The sequence below is a fragment of the Protopterus annectens genome, chromosome 14.part0 (assembly GCF_019279795.1).
Source record: "Protopterus annectens isolate FY-2018-M chromosome 14.part0, PAN1.0, whole genome shotgun sequence".
In the NCBI taxonomy this organism is placed as follows: domain Eukaryota; kingdom Metazoa; phylum Chordata; order Ceratodontiformes; family Protopteridae; genus Protopterus; species Protopterus annectens.
Window position 1 is genome coordinate 965,756,777 of NC_056748.1, and position 20,118 is coordinate 965,776,894.

The 20,118-nt window shown below is 39.9% G+C and overlaps 1 protein-coding gene across 3 annotated transcripts in view; it reads right to left on the reverse strand.

The window, feature by feature from the left end:
• The window catches only part of TMEM72 (transmembrane protein 72), a 238,527-nt gene that overhangs the window by 13,353 nt on the left and 205,056 nt on the right, over window positions 1-20,118 (reverse strand). For all 3 annotated transcript variants that reach the window (XM_044056763.1, XM_044056764.1, XM_044056762.1), the window contains one exon: window positions 12,133-12,272. In XM_044056763.1, the coding sequence (XP_043912698.1) occupies window positions 12,133-12,272 (140 nt within the window). The remainder of the gene's footprint in view (window positions 1-12,132; window positions 12,273-20,118) is intronic.

Here is a 20,118-nt window from a genome sequence, read left to right on the forward strand (position 1 = left end):
TAGCTTATCGATTCTAAGTGTAGGGTGTACTGCCTGCCTGGCAATTACCCCCAGTTGAAGTTGGGAGCTGTAGCTCAGTCACACAAAAATAAAGGAGAAACAATGGCAAATTATCTGTATCAGACAGACACAGCTGAACTACAATGATAAAACTGCATGCCTTTTATAGGGGTGGGGTTAAGGTTAGTCAAAAGGAAAAAAAAATGCTTCCTCTTTATTTTGTCAGCATAGAACCTTACCAGGATTCCTTTATCTCACTGATGCAGGCCCTTAGGATATGGCAGATGGTAAACAGTAGGAAGGCAACAAAAACAAACAAATAAATAAATAAATAAATGTATATGCCTTTTGGTGAGTTACAGTTAGATGGGGTATGTCTCCTTTTACTTTATGCAAACTCCAGGCTAATCAGACATTCCTAACCTGGATACATATAAGCTTAATGAATTCTGTTTAAAACTGCTGAATATCACTGAATGACCACATCACCCAAGAAACTCACCTCCTCCCTGGAATTCAATAAACTCCATGTAGGCTTCGTGTGAAGCCTACACGGAGTTTACATGTGTGCGTAGTGATGCGTGATGAGCAGCAGTGCTTTTTGCATATTCATGCTACACACTACATTTAAACATAAATAAGTGAAATTTAATGGCTGACAACAGTGTTACTGGCCAGTGAACCATGTAAGCAAACATGGATAGGAATCCTGTTTAAATGCAAGCACTGAAGGTCTGCGGTTTTGCTCAGAATGCCACAATGATCACCAGGGCTTAACAGATAGCTCTCAGTCTCATAGTGCAAGACATCTGGACAAAGGCCAACATAATGGTGGGGTAATGACCCAGAAAAAGGGACATATTTGATAATTTTGCCCTATACAACATATGCTAGAATAACCAGGGGTTTGTGTTAAGATACATGTTCTGAAAGATTTGAGGTCTGAAACTCAAATTTATGTATTTATTGAGTCACATCAGTCTTGAGATCATCCCAGTGGCATGGCAGAAAACCTCAAATTTGATAGGAGCACACCAAAAGATATAAAGGCAAAAATCTGGACATACTGTGAAAATCTGGACAGTTGACAGGTATGAATGTTAATTATATGGTTCAAACACAGTACAGAGCATTGTATGTACAGTGCAGATTATTGCGGAATCCCATTCCTGGCATTCTGTACTGAAGTTGTTTAAGTGATCTGTAAGGGTACATGGACTCCCATGTAAAATAAACACTCAGGGGAAGTGTGTGTGTATTGAATAGGGACACACAGACAAATTGTAGGAATGAACACAAGGAAAGAAGACAGGTGAAACAACCTAATGTACAGCAGATGAGGGCATGTCAATGGAAGATGGTTGTAGTAGCAAAACCAATCATAATCAATTTGGTACAGTATGGACTGCACAGTGAAAATGTGTATTATGTGATTTTCACACAAGGTGACATAACAATGGGGAGGATATCTGTGTGAGATAAGCATCCTTACATGAATAATGCAGAGGACATTTACCAGTGGTGTTATATACAACTGGGGTAGGGTGCATATTGTGAAGCTGTGAAAATTGATTTGCTTGAATATGAGTGCAATCCCAGCAGAGGTCTCCAGCAAGTCGGACACAGGTAAAGGCATATGGACAACATTAAAAAAGCAAGCACAGTCATGGACAATATCAGAATAATACCACAGTAAGCACATGCCTCTGACATAACATATGTGATTTAGAGTGATCAGAGATGATTCTGCACAAACACACTTGTACAGCTATAATAATACGTCCACAGTCTATGAGGGTAATCACACACACTGTCCTGGCACTGTAACATCTGCTGGCAGTGTTAGGAGGGACACTGCTGTACCTGTATGTGACATAATGATCAATACAGGGTAGCTGACAGGCGTACATGGCATATATATATATATATATATATATATATATATATATATATATATATATATATCTATATATATATATATATATACATATCTATATATATATATATATATATATATATATATATATATATCTATCTATATATATATATATATATATATATATATATATATATATATATATAGATAGATATATATATATAAGTCCTATTTATTTTATTGACTTTGTCGAAATTACTTTAGCGAAAGTGCATTTTGTCGAACATGCACTTTCACTAAAGTAAACAAATAAAAAGGAAAACATGCAATTTGCATGTTGCCTTAGTTGTACATCAACATATACTGTTGATGTACAATTAAGGAAAGTTTTGTTGAGATCGTAGTATAGTGGGAGTAAGGGAATATTCCCACTGTAGTACGATCTCTGAGTGAGAATATTAAAGTAGGGGGGGTGGGGGGTGCAGGGGGGCTTGCTTCCCTGCATAACACTGTTTAGTGTGTTATTTTACTTTTTTAGTTAGTTTTTTTTTTTATTCCGCAAAAGTGCATTTTCGATGGAATGCACTTTCGCGAAAGTAAGTTCGAGGAAGTACGGTTCGATGAACCATACTTTCTATTTAAAAACATCTACGTTTTTAAATCAAAAGTACGATTCATCGAACCGTACTTCCTCGAACTTACTACCGTGAAAGTGCATTCCATCAAAAATGCACTTTCACGGAATAAAAAAACAAAAACTAACTATAAAGGTAAAATAACACACTAAACAGTGTTATGCAGGGAGGCAAGTCCCCCTGCACTCCCCACATATGGGTGACTGCGCCCCCCACACCCCCCTACTTTAATATTCTCACTCCGAGATCGTACTACAGTGGGGAAAAGGCAATATTCCCTTATCCCACTATACTATGATTGCAACAAAACTTTCCTTAATTGTACATCAACAGTATACGTTGATGTACAACTAAGACAACATGCAAACTGCATGTTTTCCTTTTTATTTGTTGACTTTAGCGAAAGTGCATGTTAGACAAAATGCACTTTCGCTAAAGTAATTTCAACAAAGTACAGTTTGATGAACCGTACTTTCGATAAAATAAATAGGACCCATATATATATATATATATATATATATATATATATATATATATATATATATATATATATATATGATTCATATTATATGATCGAATACTAGAAATAGCAAATGATCTATTAGAAAACCCAAATGCATGAAACCACAACATTTCAAAGGAATGTATCAGAGAATTGTTTGCCCAGGAAAAAAATTTGCTGAACCAAAAAAAAAAAAAGAATGTACAGGCAACATAAAGTGTGGGCTTGATCCCCCACCCCACCCCCCACCTTAAATATACCAACTCTGAGATCGCATCACAGTGAAGAAAACAGCAAAGTCCGACAACGGCCCAGCGAATTTTTTTCCCTGTGAAAAAATTTGCTGATCCGTTCCTTTGAAATTCTGTGGTTTCATGCATTTGGGTTCAACAAATGAGTGCTCGTTATTTCTAGTATTCGCTCATGTAATAGGAACCATATACGTGTTTGTATGTGTGTGTGTGTGTGTGTGTGTGTGTGTGTGTGTGTGTGTGTGTGTGTGTGTGTGTGTATGTACATATATGTATATGGCACAATCCATACTGTCACGATGGATATACATGCCATTAATGCTGTCATTAATGCTGTCAAACACCTATGTATGTACTGTGTGCATCACCAGAATAGGTTGCATACGTATCTGGTCTAACAACTTGATGGGGGTTCTGCAGCATCAGACATTAATGTTTATGCCACAAAATAAATAGAAGTGGCCAATACAATGTGTGACAGCTCACTGTGACAAAGGAGATACACTTCACTTACTCATCACTGGAAGATTTCTAGGGAGTTACATGAAGAAGGGTGTACTGTACTCAGTTATTGGTGTGATGAAGGCTATGAACTATGGAGGTACTATGCCTCTGATGTGGATGTCCTTCACATACTCAATAGTTGTGTTAAATACAAAGGAGTAGTCAGTGGTGTGACCACATGCTGATGGACATTCCATTTACCATCTACTCCAGGACACAGGTCACATACCTACTTGTCTGATTATAGGATGTGATGTCTACATTATACATGGGTTGTGCGTTTGTTTTCATGACATAAATAATCACGTTTTCTTGTTATTGCAGATGTTGTCATGGCTGTGGCAGCAATCTTTGGTGTGTGTTGATACTGTCTGTATTATACTAATATCACAGCTGGAGTCAATGATTGTCCACAATCTGCAGTCCTTCAGATAGCTGTTTGGACACAGGATATGTATGTAATCTGTAATGACCATCACTTAAATAATGGACAGAAAAGAGCCTAGTAGAAAGCCCTGATGTAAGGGCCTGATCACTGGATCTGAAATATAGGTCACTTCAAACATGTCAACATATTTAGATGGCATGTATGTGATTTACTTGTCTACCAACTTGGTGGTATAGGTGTATATGGCCACATCTGACAGTGTTGAGCAAATAGCTCAGTGTCATACCTCTCAACCTCATAGAGCAAGTCCATAAATAGGTACACTTTCTAAATACTGCTTTTACAAACTTAGAAAGTTGATAGAATAACAGATTTTGCATTAGCATGTATTTTCTGAAGGGTATGAAGTCTGAAGGTCAACTGTCTGTCATTATTTTCTGACTTCAAACCTCAATGATTTGTCAGTGATTTGCCAGAAAACCACAACTTTATAAGTGCATTTACGAGCATTACTATGCTTCCAGCAGGAAAGATCTTACCAACGCTTTAGCTAGACACATTACGACAAACCCAGGCCACTCTTTTAAATTTAGTATTCTCTATCATATAGACATTGGTATAAGGGATGGCCCCTGGCAAGTCCGTTTAGAAATAGAAGAACTGTTTTGGCAGCTAAGAACTGCTGCCCATTTGTTTCCTGGTTTAAATGAAACAGTATCCATTAGTTATATACTTAAACATCTTACCATGAGAAGGTAATTTATGTTTAAGTTAAAATATTTTTGGTAGAGTATTTTCAAAGGTTTATTTACCTGTTTGATCTTTTAACCATCATTCTCTTTTGTGTAACAAATTAATACATCTGAAGTTACTTAGATTTTTTGTTTTATTTGGACATGTTTTTATGAATAAGTTATAGCATAATATGTCTATAGTGCTGTTTGATTGTATTAGGTTATCTGATTTTAAGTGTGTAATTTGCCACGATAACAAGACTTTTTTGCTCACGCATTTTGGTTTTAATGCTATGTTTCTTTTAAAATTAATTAGGATTGTGTTGGCTAATTGTCTGTAATTGGCCTATGGACTGTTGTATTTAAGTTCATATTTCATTAGTTTACAACTTTTGTCTGAAGAAGGAGAGATATTCTGCTCTCCGAAAGCGCTTACCAAATAAATCTGTGTTTTTTAGCTTGAAGAGCTGGTCGTGCTCATTTTATTTTTCCTTGCCATTTTTGTGTTTTAACAACTTTATAAGAGACAGACCAAAAATATGAGGCAAAAATCTGGACAATCTGTGAAAATCTGAGAGGTATGATCAGAGTGGATTTGTCTCAAATGCCTTGGGCTTATCAGGTTCAAAAGGCTGACAGTTTTGTTGCCATGCATGCCCTCAATGGCCTCTTTGGGGACATCTAACAGATGTAACACACATGATGTAGCATTACACAGGTCTGTTGCACATTGCTGGGATATCAATAGTGTTCATTTAGAAAAGGTCCGTGATAACATGTTGGTCTACCTCACAGATGAGGAGAGTCAGGATGCGTCAGTAAGAGGACTGTTGGGTAAGGGACATAGGTATGTCTGGGTCAGGTAAGTTGGGTAGATGAGGAAGCAAATGGAAACAACCAAGACAAGACAAGAGATGGATGGTGAGGAATACAAAAGGTTGAGAACACTATGACAGGGATAAGGGATGGGACAAGCCAGGCTCATGCCTGTCAAGCTTGGAGACAGTGAGAATTGAGTCCTCACTCACTGCATTGTCAACACTGTTCCCTTACTCATCTGGCAGCTGGAGTGATTGATATATTCTCCTGCTATGGACTATGAGGGAGAGCAATCTCTTAATTCGGTGTAGGTGTACACCAATGGTGCAGTGCACGACCCTAAGCACCAACCCTGGCATGTGATGAAATCAACACTTCTGCCACTGCTCTCAGAGGGTACCACTGCACCAGATTCCAGGCAGTACTACCTGAGGACATAGGTAGTGAAGGGGCAGCAGAGACAGTGCTACCAGGTTGGCTCTCAGATGTGTTGGGCATCGATGCTGGAGCAGGAGGGGCGGGGACACGATGTGATACACATGACTGACATAGAGATATTTTGATGACATATAAAAATAAAAATAGATAGATAAGGGTTGAGGTGAGAGGAAAAAAATATAAAGTTAGTACCATCATATGTGATATGCAATGCATTACTACAATTATACAACTCTTTTACCTGAAGTATTACATTTAAATATATGTCATAACAGGTACATACTATACAGGTTGCTGAAATTAATCCTTGAAATGTACATATATTGCACATATGAATGTTCCATTAATATAGATTACAGTTTACAGCAGGACATTTGTGCCACTGGTATAGTTTTTAATTTAATGTAAATATTATTGAAGAAATAACAGTATTGTATACTTGTAAATCATGGTATTTGAACACACAACCTTTGACTCCAGTCTAATATTACACTCCTAAAATTGGTTTGTGCTACAGACTAATGCATGCATGCTTGCTTTTACAGTTGGAATATGCATGCTCAATTTGATACAAGTCTATAAAAGACCAAAAAGCTGTCTTTAACTTTTAAAGCTACAATAACACTTCTCTTCTGCTGCATACAGAGCACTTGCTTCCCTTAGTCTCTCCAATTGAACAACATGAGCTTGCTGATTGAACTCATGTTTGGTGGGAGCTAGGGAAGGAACAGAAAAGAATAGAACAGTATTATGCATGCCAGTCTTGCCTATATTTAGCTTTCTAAGTCTTACAAGTGCTCTCTTATTGTCATACGTACAGAGCTGTGGGATGTCTGCAGTCTCAAACTCATTCAACCAATGGTTGAGAGTATCCCTCTTTTGCCTACATTGTGCTCAATTGCATGGGATACCAGTGGCACTGGATACAGTCTGGGACACACTATTCCATGCCTCAGACTTGTACTGGGAGCCAGAATAGTCCCCCTGCAGAAGACTTTGACTGTGGTGCTTTAAAAGAAGTCCAGTAAATATCCTGGGCACCCCATCTCTGTGCCCTAACCCTAAACTTGGCACCTTCCTCTCTAATGCCAACCATGTCTACCAGACAAACTAGAGAAATGGAAACTGATGCTTTCCCACCAATTCTAGTTAATGCATTTACTGGTAGTGCACAAACCCAAGCAAAGATGCCAACTGCATTTGTATGATGTTAAGTGGAGAGCAGCAGTGCCAAGCAAGGAGTAATTAAATAATTGAAATTGGAAGATTAATCTGACACTTGGTCTTATTTGAGGGGTGTCTACTGATGTAGCCTGGAATTATATATTGGAAATTGGAAGGTAACTGTTACTGACCTGTCACATTTGTTTTTGCCTTTATACACTGAGGATAATTGATTTTTACACTGTGGGATTCAAACCTAGGCATAAGAGACAAAACATTTTCTTTCATGGGGTTGATTTTCCATCTTTGCCAGAGAAGAAACACTGCTCAGACATGGTCTGAAATCATACATAAATGCAGGTGACAGTTTCAGCTGTTACACATGTATGTGTGTGACTTGACAAGGTTATTGTATATAGATCCAGTTGTGTATATGTCTTATGTAATTGTGAAGCCCATGCACATCCAGATAGCAGAATTATACTTACAGAAATATAGTAGACAATATGCCCTCAATCATACATCTCAAAACACAATAATGGTGTCTCATCCCTCATCAGCTTCACTATCTAAAGTGTTATAAATTTATAAGAGTGAATATAATGTGAAGTGGAACAACAGTAAAAGTGTATGAAATATCCTGTATTAGAACCCAGGACCATGTGTATGGCAGTCCTACCTTTACAACTGTTGACACAAGGATGTTGATATAACACTTGTCTATTTTTCAGTTCATTGCTATAAACTGTACTGACAAAACAGTAAAAATAGATTGCACACCCTGTACTAGAACCCAGCGCCATCTATACTCCAGCCCTACAATTACACCTGCTGCCACAGGACTATTTACATAACATTTTCTAATTTCCTAATCATTCTTAAGGTCTCTGTGTTGCCAGTCACACATTAAGTACACGGACATAAGGATTTTCGACTGGAAACAGACTGCTTGCCTTGCTTAGATTACATTTGAATACTTAGTAATTCTGTACAATTATATATTTTCTATTATTACTTTTTGTTTTGTTTTGACTTAAGACGAGTTTACGTTCGCTACTTCTACTACTATTGTCTGATCTGATTAATATACAGTGATTAACTAGCAATATATGGACTGAAAATATTCCACACAGAGAAGTTTTTTACACTGTTTTGATGCTAGGTATTACGTGCACATGCCCTTGGATTTATGTTATAGATTTAAACAAGAAATTGATGATTTTCTACTGCAGGCTAAGGAGGAAGGGATTATTTCTCATTCATATTTCAAACACCTTACAGTGTCTGATCCATATAAACAACATCTATACTTATTACCTAAAATTCACAAAAGTTTACATAACCCTCCAGATAGACCCATTGTTTCTGGTAAGGGGTCCCTTACCGAACCACTCTCACATTTTTTGACTGAATATCCTAAGCCTCTTTTGAAATGTGTCAGGTCGCATATTCAGGATAGTACCCAATTTTTGAAAATCATTGCCAATACTCATTTAGAGCCGGGATGGGTTTTATGTACATTGGATGTAACAGCATTATACACCAACATCCCCCATTGGGCAGGATTACAAGCTTTATAACATTGGTTTAACACATTTCTAGTAGACTTAGCAGAACATATATTGACCAAAAATATTTTTTACTATCACAGACAATGTTTTTGGCAAGTACAGGGCACAGCCATGGGGGTGTTATTTGCCCCGATTTATGCTGATCTTTTCATGGCATACTTGGAGGAGAAACTCATTTATGATTATAGACATAATATTTATTTGGATAAAATCGACATCTGGAGAAGGTATCTGGATGATATGGAGAGGTGATATTGTATATTTGAATGAATTTATTGAATATCTCAATGAAAACAAGTGGGGTATACAATTTATGGTGAATCATCATGAACATCAAATTAGTTTTTTGGATGTCCTGATTACCAGAAATCCTGATAATACTTTAGATAGTCAGGTATATAGAAAATACCCACAATACAATTCACTTCTACATGCATCCAGCTTTCATCCACTACACATCAAAAATATCAGAAATATCCCTAAATCTCAGTTCTTTAGGATAAGATGTATATGTTTCAATCAGGACAATTATGAACACTTTAGACATGATCTGGTACGTAGGTTCCATAAAAGGGGGTATAAGCCAGGTAGTGTATTGGTGGCTAGTCATTTGTCATTGAATCATGACAGAGAACAGTTACTCCAATATAATGATAGATAATCACCTGAGATTCCAACCATATGGTTTTTAATCACTTATGGGCGTAATGCTAAAACATTCATGGAAATCATTAATAGACATTGGAATTTGTTGTTGCCAGATTCAGGGCTTGCCAACATTCTTCAAGATAAGTGTGCCTTCTCATTTCGTAGGGGCAGGACTTTAGGCTTGCATTTTAGTCACTACAAGTCATGGCAGGGTTTACACACAACTAAACAAAGTACAACTTTGGGCCCACCTCCAGTGGGCTGTGTCCCATGTGGACATTTCACACATTACAATAAGGTCAATAAATCCGAAACATTTTCTAGTAAGAACACGGCAGTTGTTTATGATATTAACTTTCTAGCCAATTGTAACATGGATTGGGTGATTTATCTAGCTATGTGTTCATGCTCTGCTTTTTACATTGGACAAAATTCCAAACCACTCCGACTATGAATGGCGGAGCATTTTAGTGATATCAGGCAAAAAAGAATATCCAGTGCTTTATATAAACATGTCCTCACACGTAAAACTGCTGATTTTAGATTCACAGTTATTGATAGAATTGTAGAGGATAGAACTCACAAAACTGGCTGGCATTCCATGTTGAATAACAAAGTAAATAAATGGATTATTAAACTGGGTGCACTATTTTCCCCAAGACTTAATGAACAATTTTAAGCAACAAATGGGAAGAAACTAATCTATATTTAATAAGGGACAGCATCAGTAACACTAACACTGAGGAAGGCTTAATGTAGCTGAAACCGGTCTGTTGGTTTCTTATGTTTTTGCAATTGCTTATGTATTGGTGCTGCCTTTGGTTTACATCTTGAAGGATTAAACAGATTTCACCACTTTGTGCTGGCCTGGCTTTTTTGTATGGAGGTTTGTCCCCATATCAGGGAGTGAGCATGGTATTTTTTGATCCCTTTGCACCTTGCTTGTTTATGTTTGTAATGTTATTGGTTTTAGAGCTTGGTAAGAAATTTTATACGGCTTGATACTGTGGGAGGTAATCTTTAATATTCCCATTAAGACACTCCATTAAAAGGTTGTGGATAGCTATCAGTTTTATGTGGCTTGTTTACCTCACTGTATTATGTATCAGCACAACTCATGGCTTATGTAAATCCCCATGAAGTTACAGCCTTTGTACCTTGATGTAGTTTCAGTGTCTCAGTGATGGCACAGAGGGATAAAGCCCTCACTAGGCCTAGGTGGCCCGAGTTCAGTTAGTGGCTCTGATACTTTATATTGAATTCAGGAAAGATGGGCATACCAAGCAATGGGGGGAGGGGGCTCATAGTGGACATTTGTTTACACAAGCTCTAGTGGAGGATGAAGCTTAAAGAGATAATGTTGTGCTGCTGGCCTAGGAGGACTAGGAAAACATGATTCCCCTATGGACTCAGGAACGAGGGCACACATATTATCAGAGCAGCTCCTCAGTGCCTACTCAACCTAACATGCTGACATCAGTACCATGGTACAAACATGTAGGGTTGGTGAAAAAATGTGAGCCACAGTATGATGGCACATGCCTGCTACAACTCACTGCCTTTGCCTCACATGCCTTGTACCCAGTGAGCCTGACGCAGAGATTGAGGACTCCATGGTCAGGTGCTTTCCTTATTGGAGGACTCTCCCAGCCTAGATCACATCAGGTAGCTGACAAGCATGGGACTTGTGGAGAAGAGACAACAGGGACTGGCATGGGCCTGAGGTCAAAGACAGTGGCCAAAAAAATGCAGTTTCAGAAGTTGTCAGCAAGTTAATGCCATTTACGTACCATTATGGGTATATGCCATGTATGATACAGTTTACAAATTGTGAAAATAATATGTTGGTTTTATTAAATGAGATAAGATATAATTTAAATTCAGTTCACATATATATCCTGTTTACAGTTATATATTTTTACATTTTTTTTTCTTTCTTTCTTTTATAGAATGTTTATTTCACAAGCTTTTATGCTTTTATTGGTCATTTTTTTAAACAAATATATTAGATAATCTTTCTCTGTTATGATAGTGAAAAACCTGACACTTAGTATATACACATTTCTTTAAAAGCCATACTCATTCAAGAAGAGTTACCATTTTTATAGCCTGGAGTCAAAGCCTGTGTGACACCTGCAAAATCCACACAGAGATAGTTAGAAAAAAAGATAATATTTCAATGTGAAGAAGATAAATGAAAGCAAAAAATCCAAGTCTTTTTTTTTATTGTACACAATTCAATCACTTTTAATTTTAATATTTATAGACTAGTTGTAGCTGGAAAGCACAGTCCACGTGTGTACTTATGCTGCATTTGTTTCCCCTGTATTCACTGTTTTTGGCCCGTAGTTGTCCAGTATAGCTATTACAGAAATACAGTTCAGTTGGACACTTCATCTCCTAATGTTTGTTCTAATATCACTAGTAAACTGAATTGATGTTGATGTGCAAACCCAAATCTGCCCTTATTATTCATTTCTGACGGGCAGGCACTCTCAGAGAATTCAGTGTGATTATAGTTTTAGTGCAACATTCAGAAAAAGGTGCACTTATAAAAGTCCTTTAGCTCCTATAATAATCAACTATATAGCAAAGAAAATACCTGGAATTGTAACATGCCAGACCAAAACTGGGTGCAGGAAGCAGGCAACAGACATAACGATGTATGCCAATGACTTTTGGAAACCACCAAGCCTAGCGAGTTTCTTCCAGTAAATGTGTGATGTGGAACCTGGAGGGCAGCTAAAAGGAAAAAAAAAGAAACAATAACTTCCATACAAGAAGCACAAATTAAATGATATAAAATACGTTTCAGTATAGCTGCCATAAATCTCATTGTAGTATATAGGTTCATAGGTTCATAGGTTCATAGGTTCATACTAGGCTATCTGCCCAAGGGCATTTATAAGCCTAGCCCATAGTTATGTGGCTTTAAACAGCTTTAGTTTGAATAAAAACTATGCCTATCATTTTGCTGTGCCTCTGTCAAGCAGTGGCGCTGAAGTAATCCCTGGGGTATATCTGCAATCTCCCATCCATTGGTCAAGATTCCTCTTGAACAAGACCAGAGAGGTGCTCTGCCTCACATGTACCGGGATTTTGTTCCACAGCATAGGGAGTCTCTGGGTGATGAATCTGTCCCTCCAGCACGTTCTATTTATAACCATGTCAAGGTTTAGATCTCCACCCTTGTGGTTCTGAGGGATCTAGATTTTTGAGGTGAAGCATATTCATCAAATCTGGGTTTGACATGGCCTTATATGTCAGGCACAGGTCACCTCTGAGCAAGCGGTATGAGACTGAATAGAGCTGGAGTTCTTTCAGTCGGGCAGCATAAGACATATTTTGAGACCCTTTATCCTTTTGGTGAGGAACTTTTGGGGCCTTTCAAGCTGCAGCAGGTGTCTGGTCAGATACATTCGAACGGGCATTGTACTCAATCATAGGTCTAATAAGTGATGAGTACAGGGGCGATGACCTCCCTTGATCTAGATGTGAATCCCTTCATGATCAGGTGGGTGATATAGAAGGTTTTCCTAACTACTTTAGCAACATGAGTATCAAACGAAGGCTACTGTCAACCTGGGTCCCCAGATCTCTGATGACTTTTTTTCCCAAATGCTCAGTATGACTATGCCATAGCTAGGGGTAGCCTTGTTTTTCCCCAAAGGACTGGCATTTTTTGGTTTAACTTCAGGCCATGGCTCTGGCACCAGTTATCCATTTCTGTGAGGCCCTTCTGGAGGATATCTGTGTCAGATGTCAGATGTTTTCGACCTAGGCCCAGTTTGCAGTCATCTGCAAACTTTGTCAACCATAACCCTCCTGTGTTTGCTTGTACTTCAGAAAAGTAGATGCCGAACAAGAGTGGACCCAGGACTGAGCCTGTGGGACACCACTTGTGACTCTTTGAGTCTGATATGGCTCCAGCAACTCTGACCCTGTGGGTTCTGTCACTTAGCCAGTTTGCAACCCATCTTGTGATGTATGGGTTTACATTCAAGCTGATGAGTTTTTCGATGATACCTGAGTGGGGTATTGTGTCGAAGGCCTTTGCCAGGTCGAGGTAGGCTGTATGGACTGCCTTTCCCTCATCAATGGCCTTGGTGACTGTCTCGAAAAAGTCAACCAAGTTTAAGAGGCAGGATCTGCCTTTGACAAAGCCAAACTGAGTTGGATCCAAAGTCTGCAAGTTCCCTATGTCTTTATTTATGAGTTCCATTATGATCCTCTCCATGGCTTTGCAGATAAGGCTTGTCAAGCTAATGGGGCGGTAATTTCCAGGGTCTGTGGAGGCACCCTTATGAAATGGGACCACAGTGGCCGTCGCCACTCCTTGGAGTGATCCTGAGGTGAGGCTAAGATTAAACAGCTGTCCTAACTGTGGGTTTAATTCCTCATTGAGTTTTCATAATGACAGGGGACACCATCCGGTCCCATGGATGCTGTGTTTTGCCTTAGTGAGGGCAGTTCTCACCTGGGCGTTGGAGATGTTTGCCAGTAATTCTGGTACATCATCAAAGGTGTCTCATTTTGAACTAATTCTGAGCATATCTTGTAGTAGCTTCCTCCTTTTGTTGTAGAACTTGTTTATGGCTGGGGTCCACCAGACTGGGCCAGCCTGCCTTTGGTACAGAGTAGTCTTGGGGCCCTTGGGAGGCACCTGTAAGCGAGAAGGCATTTGGTGATGATGAGATCAAGTATGTTTTCTCCTCTTGTGGGGATGGTGACTAGTTGTTCCATGGCATTTGAGTTTATGAACTCCAGGAATCTTTGGGTTAGAGTGTTCGGGCTTGAGTAGTGTTCCCAGTCTATATTAGGGTAGTTAAAGTCACCTAGTATGATGGTGTTTGGAGATACATTTATCCCCTCAATGTTTTCAGGAAGGCCATGTGAGGTTCCTGAGTTTGAGAGGGTGGCCTGTAACATGCTACAAATTGCAGAGCAGTCTTGCCTATGGTTAATTGCACCTGGATGGTCTCCGATGCATCATGCGTTGCCACCAACCTTGAGGTGTGGGTGTCCTTTATGAATATGGACACCCCCTCCTTTCTTGGTGTTGTCCGGATTTTGGGGCGGGCACGTATGATATGAGGTGAAACCTGTTAGTGCTGGGGTGCTCTCAGGAGCCTTGAACCAGGTTTCTGTCACAGCACAGACATCGATGTTCTCCATATTGAGAAGGGCCTCGAGTGCGTGCATCTTGAGATTGAGACTTCTGGCATTGAGCAGCATTACCCTTAGTTTTCCTTTTTGGTGTTCTAGGGTGGTAGGTTTAGAATTTGAGCCTTGCCTAAAAAGGCACTATGGGGTGGCAAGAGCCTTTGCCAATATCCGGAAGCCCAGGGGTGACAGGTGCAAGCCGTCCCTTTGAAACAGCGTGGCTTGTCCAGCATGTCATCCCAGGCAGACAGACATTGGATCCCCTTTGAATGACACCAGAATTTAAGCCAATTATTAAAGCTGATCATCTTATCACTGTATTGTGGCATCATTCTAGGTGAAGGTAGGATACTGCTCAAGGTCAGGGTCATACCTGCCTGGGCTACATAATCAGAGAGCTCCTCGATGTCCCTTTTCATGTAGTCCAAGGAGGTACGTCTCAGGTCGTTGACACCAAGCGTGGACAATGACTGAGTCGTCGTACTTGTACCTGCTGTTGAGAGACCTGAGTGCTTGCGTTATGTGGCGGATTCTACCGCCTGACAGGCAGCTTACTGTGACCTTCTCTTTACTCAGTCTTTTGAGCGGGACGTCAGTGTGTCTGACTATGGAATCACCAATGACAAGTGTGTCTGGCATTTTGTTTGGCCTTAAGGGCTGTGACTGTTTGACACTCTGACTGTGTGGTCTATGTGTTGCATGTGTTGGGTCGTGAGGTGGTAGTTGTTTGGGTGTCTGCTTTGGTGGCCTCTGCTGTTTTGGTAAATTTTTGATCAGAGCCTCCGAGTATGTCTTTGTGTGAGTATGTGTATGATTTGAAGTTGTGATGGTACCATGTGTGACTGGGTATGTATTGTGTGTGGTTACCTTCTCCTCCTGTCTGGTCTTGCCAGTCCTATGTTGAGAGAGCTCAGCCTCCAGTTTGGCCGTATAGTTGCATCTCTCATGTATTTGTGTTTTGTGGGAGAAGGAGAGGATTGTCTGTGTACATGAGGCAGTTGTAACATTGCCTCAATATTCCCAGGTTCACCAGTTGAGCTGAGAGGACACTAGCAACTGATCCCTCGACATACTAGAAGTAGTAGATAAAGAGACTTTCAAAGGACTCGGGAAGTGGGTTTTAGGCTGGTGGGGTACTATCTATAATAAGAGTGCTTTATCAAGGTGCAAGTACTGTAGGAGTAAGTGCTAGGCTTTACAGATAGAGAATAGTCTACTTGGGAATCAAGTAGAGATGAACTTTTCAGTTATAGGATATGCTGGTTAGATCAGCAGTACAGCTCGAGGAAGGTAGTTTTAAGGGAAAATTGGAAGAGTGGAATTTAGATGGCCCAAATAGTTTAACCTTGTTTAACCGCCGCTGCTCTTGTGTGCAACAGTGGTAACTCAGCTAAATCGCTTCTGGCGTTGCATGTTTTATAGCAGGGGCTGAAGGGAGCTAGGAATTGGCCCAAAACGACCAATGGACTACTAGTTTCTGGCTGAAACTTCACCAAATCAGACAAAAAGGCCGCTCAGTGCTTCCCACTCCCACTGGTAAGCAAAGAAACTTCCCTCCTTCCTAATAAGGCAATGGATCAGTAACAGGAACTAAAAACAAAGCCCAGGGATCAGCAACTCTGAAACTGGACTACTCTAGTTCAGTAAGGCGGGAAAACAAGAGATTTTTTTTGTTTTATTACAGAGACAAGGAAAAAAACAGACAGTAATTGCTGTAAATCGGCTAGCGCACTTTAGTGTGTAGCCTACAGAAACAATTTGCAACAATCATCTTACAACTGCATGCATTTTTAATTAATACTGTCTATCACACAAAGCAAAATGAAATTGTTAATTTTCTGTAAACAGCTTCTTCTTTAAAGTAAATTAGCACTATGATTACTGCTATGTTCCTTTATTTTCCTGCCAATTTTCCTCAAAACTGCCTTCCTTTCATTATACATACCTGTAGGTCTTAAACAATGGTACTGGACCACACAGGGAGAATACGTGCAGCAATGTGTCAGGAAAATATGCCGTATGTTTCCCCATATCTGTCTCTCCAATAATGATGTGGCACATCACCACTGCTGTCTCTTTGACTATATTATGGTATACCTAGGCTACCTCTGTGCAGTAATGATGTGGCACATCACCACTGCTGTCTCTTTGACTATATTATGGTATACCTAGGCTACCTCTGTGCATTAATGATGTGGCACATCACCACTGCTGTTTCTTTGACTATATTATGGTATACCTAGGCTACCTCTGTGCAGTAATGATGTGGCACATCACCACTGCTGTCTCTTTGACTATATTATGGTATACCTAGGCTACCTCTGTGCAGTAATGATGTGGCACATCACCACTGCTGTCTCTTTGACTATATTATGGTATACCTAGGCTACCTCTGTGCAGTAATGATGTGGCACATCACCACTGCTGTTTCTTTGACTATATTATGGTATACCTAGGCTACCTCTGTGCAGTAATGATGTGGCACATCACCACTGCTGTCTCTTTGACTATATTATGGTATACCTAGGCTACCTCTGTGCAGTAATGATGTGGCACATCACCACTGCTGTCTCTTTGACTATATTATGGTATACCTGGGCTACCTCTGTGCAGTAATGATGTGGCACATCACCACTGCTGTTTCTTTGACTATATTATGGTATACCTGGGCTACATCTGTGCAGTAATGATGTGGCACATCACCACTGCTGTCTCTTTGACTACATTATGGTATACCTAGGCTACCTCTGTGTCTGTAGCTATCTTCCTACCAGTCATCCTGCTACAGGTACTCGGGGCCCTTGGGTGGCACCTGAAAGGGAGAAGGGGTGGGTGCTGACAAGTATTTACTTGACCAAATGTGGCAGACAATGGTCATGACATCAGTAATGGGTGGAGGTGGGCAGTATTGTATTTTTCAGTTATGTTATAAGCATGTCACTGACATGATGCACTATGCCAATGCAAAGGCACATTCTGTAGTGACCGAGATGTTGATGACAAGGGTACCACTCAGGAGCAACAAGCTAACCAAGATGGAGGATATGTTGTTATCTCTATAAGAAGATATTAATACTAGGATCGTCTGTGCAACAATGGACACTGGCATCAAGGATGCACCAACCCCATCCATCTTGGTATATGAAACCCCAAGTTAGTATAATTTACAGAGGATTTATATACAGCTGCATGTCAAAAAAGGCTACAGTATGACAACAACATATACAGTCTGAGTTTTATTATAGTGACATTGGGTATCCAGCTATATCAGGAGAGCACAGGAGGTAGGTTGTGATTGCATGGTACATTTTAAGTGGACACCCTTAGCATGCATGCATCTATCAGGGCCACAGTTGTTGCACAGACATTCATGCCCACTACAAGTGTATCTTTTGTTGTGTATTTACAGATCAGACAACTACTGTGATGACATTTTTAGAGTATGGGCCATGAAACAGGCCAAACGGCTAACAATGATGACAAGACACAAATATCAGAGTCATGGATAGAAGACATAGTAACACTGTCTATCTCTGTCCTGGGTGGACATCCATACAACTGGTGGAGGTTTGACTCTGCCCACATATGAACTTGAAGCTGTACAATCTAAGTGCTCATCATCCCCAGATGAGAAGGATCTCTTATGGCTGTGAGCACCAGTGATGCTCCCCCCATAGCTGCAGCAACATATTAGTACTAGGGTGTTTCAAAAAAATGTTTTCTCTAATCATTTTGCATAGGTTTCTAAAATGTGAGGTTTGGTGAGTTGTGTATATATGCAAAAAATTAGAATTGTCTGACTCCATTAAGTGACAGCTCACAGCATGTAAAAAATCACACTGTTTCCAGTACCGCTAATTGCATTCCAATGTTGTATTTATCTATCTCCAGTCAGTTTTACTTGAGCTTCCATAACCTTCTGCAACCTACTTTACTTATTTAAAGCCTTGTGCACTATTTAATTCTATTTTCATTGTTCAAAATTCTATGCTGTTTCCTGTTTACACTGTGCAGGGCAAAACATTGTATTTAATTACTTTTTGATGATTTATCAATTCATAAAGTTTCTGCATGTGTGGCTGGTAGTGCTAATGTTAACTGATAGAGCCCAGTCCCCCTAATGGAGAACCATGAGCTCAGTGAGAAAGTCAACCAGAGCTGCTACTGATGTCTGGCTTGTTGGCCAGCAGTTACCTGCCATTAATATCTCAACTTGCACAAATCAGCTTCCAACCAGCAGTCACATTTTATGCAAACTGTTCTATGATCTTAAAACCAACAAGTTAACTCTTTCAGCAAGTTGTTCAAACGTTGTTGATGAAGTTCTGCAGTTACGGCAGTTAGCTAGCATACCTACAACGCAGACGCCGAATGCAGTGACAAAACTCAAAAGTCTGTATGAGAAGCATTCTAGAATCAGGAAGAATAAGAAGCACCAGTCAGATACACAGTCTCAGTTAGAAACAGATTTTAGCAATGCACTTTTGAAGCTTTTTGATGTGGGGCATGCTGATGCAGAATTATTGATAAAGACTCAAGAAGACTGGGATTTTCTATAAGATCAATGTACAGACAGAAAAAGGGCAATTGCTGGAGAGGACTTTTGGCTTTTCCCAGTTAGGGATCGAAACAGCAGAACTCCGGTCCGCTCATGATTGGCAATGGATTTTACGGTGCCGAGTTGCCAGCCTGACGCCCAACCTTCAACTAAGGCACGCCCATTCACGCTCACACCTACCTGCATGTCTTTAACATCACTCGACTGTGGGAAGGACATGCAGACTCCACACAGAAGGGGCTCCAGTCGAGAATCGAATGGGAGAACCTCTTGCTGTGAGGCAACTACACTAACCGTTGCACCACCACGAATTGGTGGAGAGGACATTGAATTAAAAAAAAATGAATGGACAGAAAGGAAAAACAACTACAGGAAGAAATGAAATGCAAAGATAAAGAACAGCTGAAAGAAACAGAGAAGCTGGAGAGCTGACAGAGGCAGAAGACAGTAGTGAACATGAAAATGATGATGAAGATGATGCAGCAGCAAATGTCAAAATACCACCAGAATGTAGTAACTGGTAGACAGCCTGTCAAAGAAGTGAGCACAGTTGATACAGGATCACCTGAATCTGTATCCAAAAAATGATGACTGGTGAATGATCCTCTTTCTGTTCCAGCTTGGACTGCACAAGAATAACTTCTCATCAAGTGATGCATATTGTTGCACCAGTGCTGCAAGCGGCTGGCATTGACGTAAATGATCTGGTCATGTCCACAAGTTCAATACACAGAGCAAGGCAAGCTGCATGACAATCTATTGCTGAGAAAGTAAAGAAGCAGTTTTAACCATCAACACCCCTTGTTGCACATTTTGATGGGAAGCTATTACCTCACAGTGATGGAGAATTTGCTGATTACATGCCAG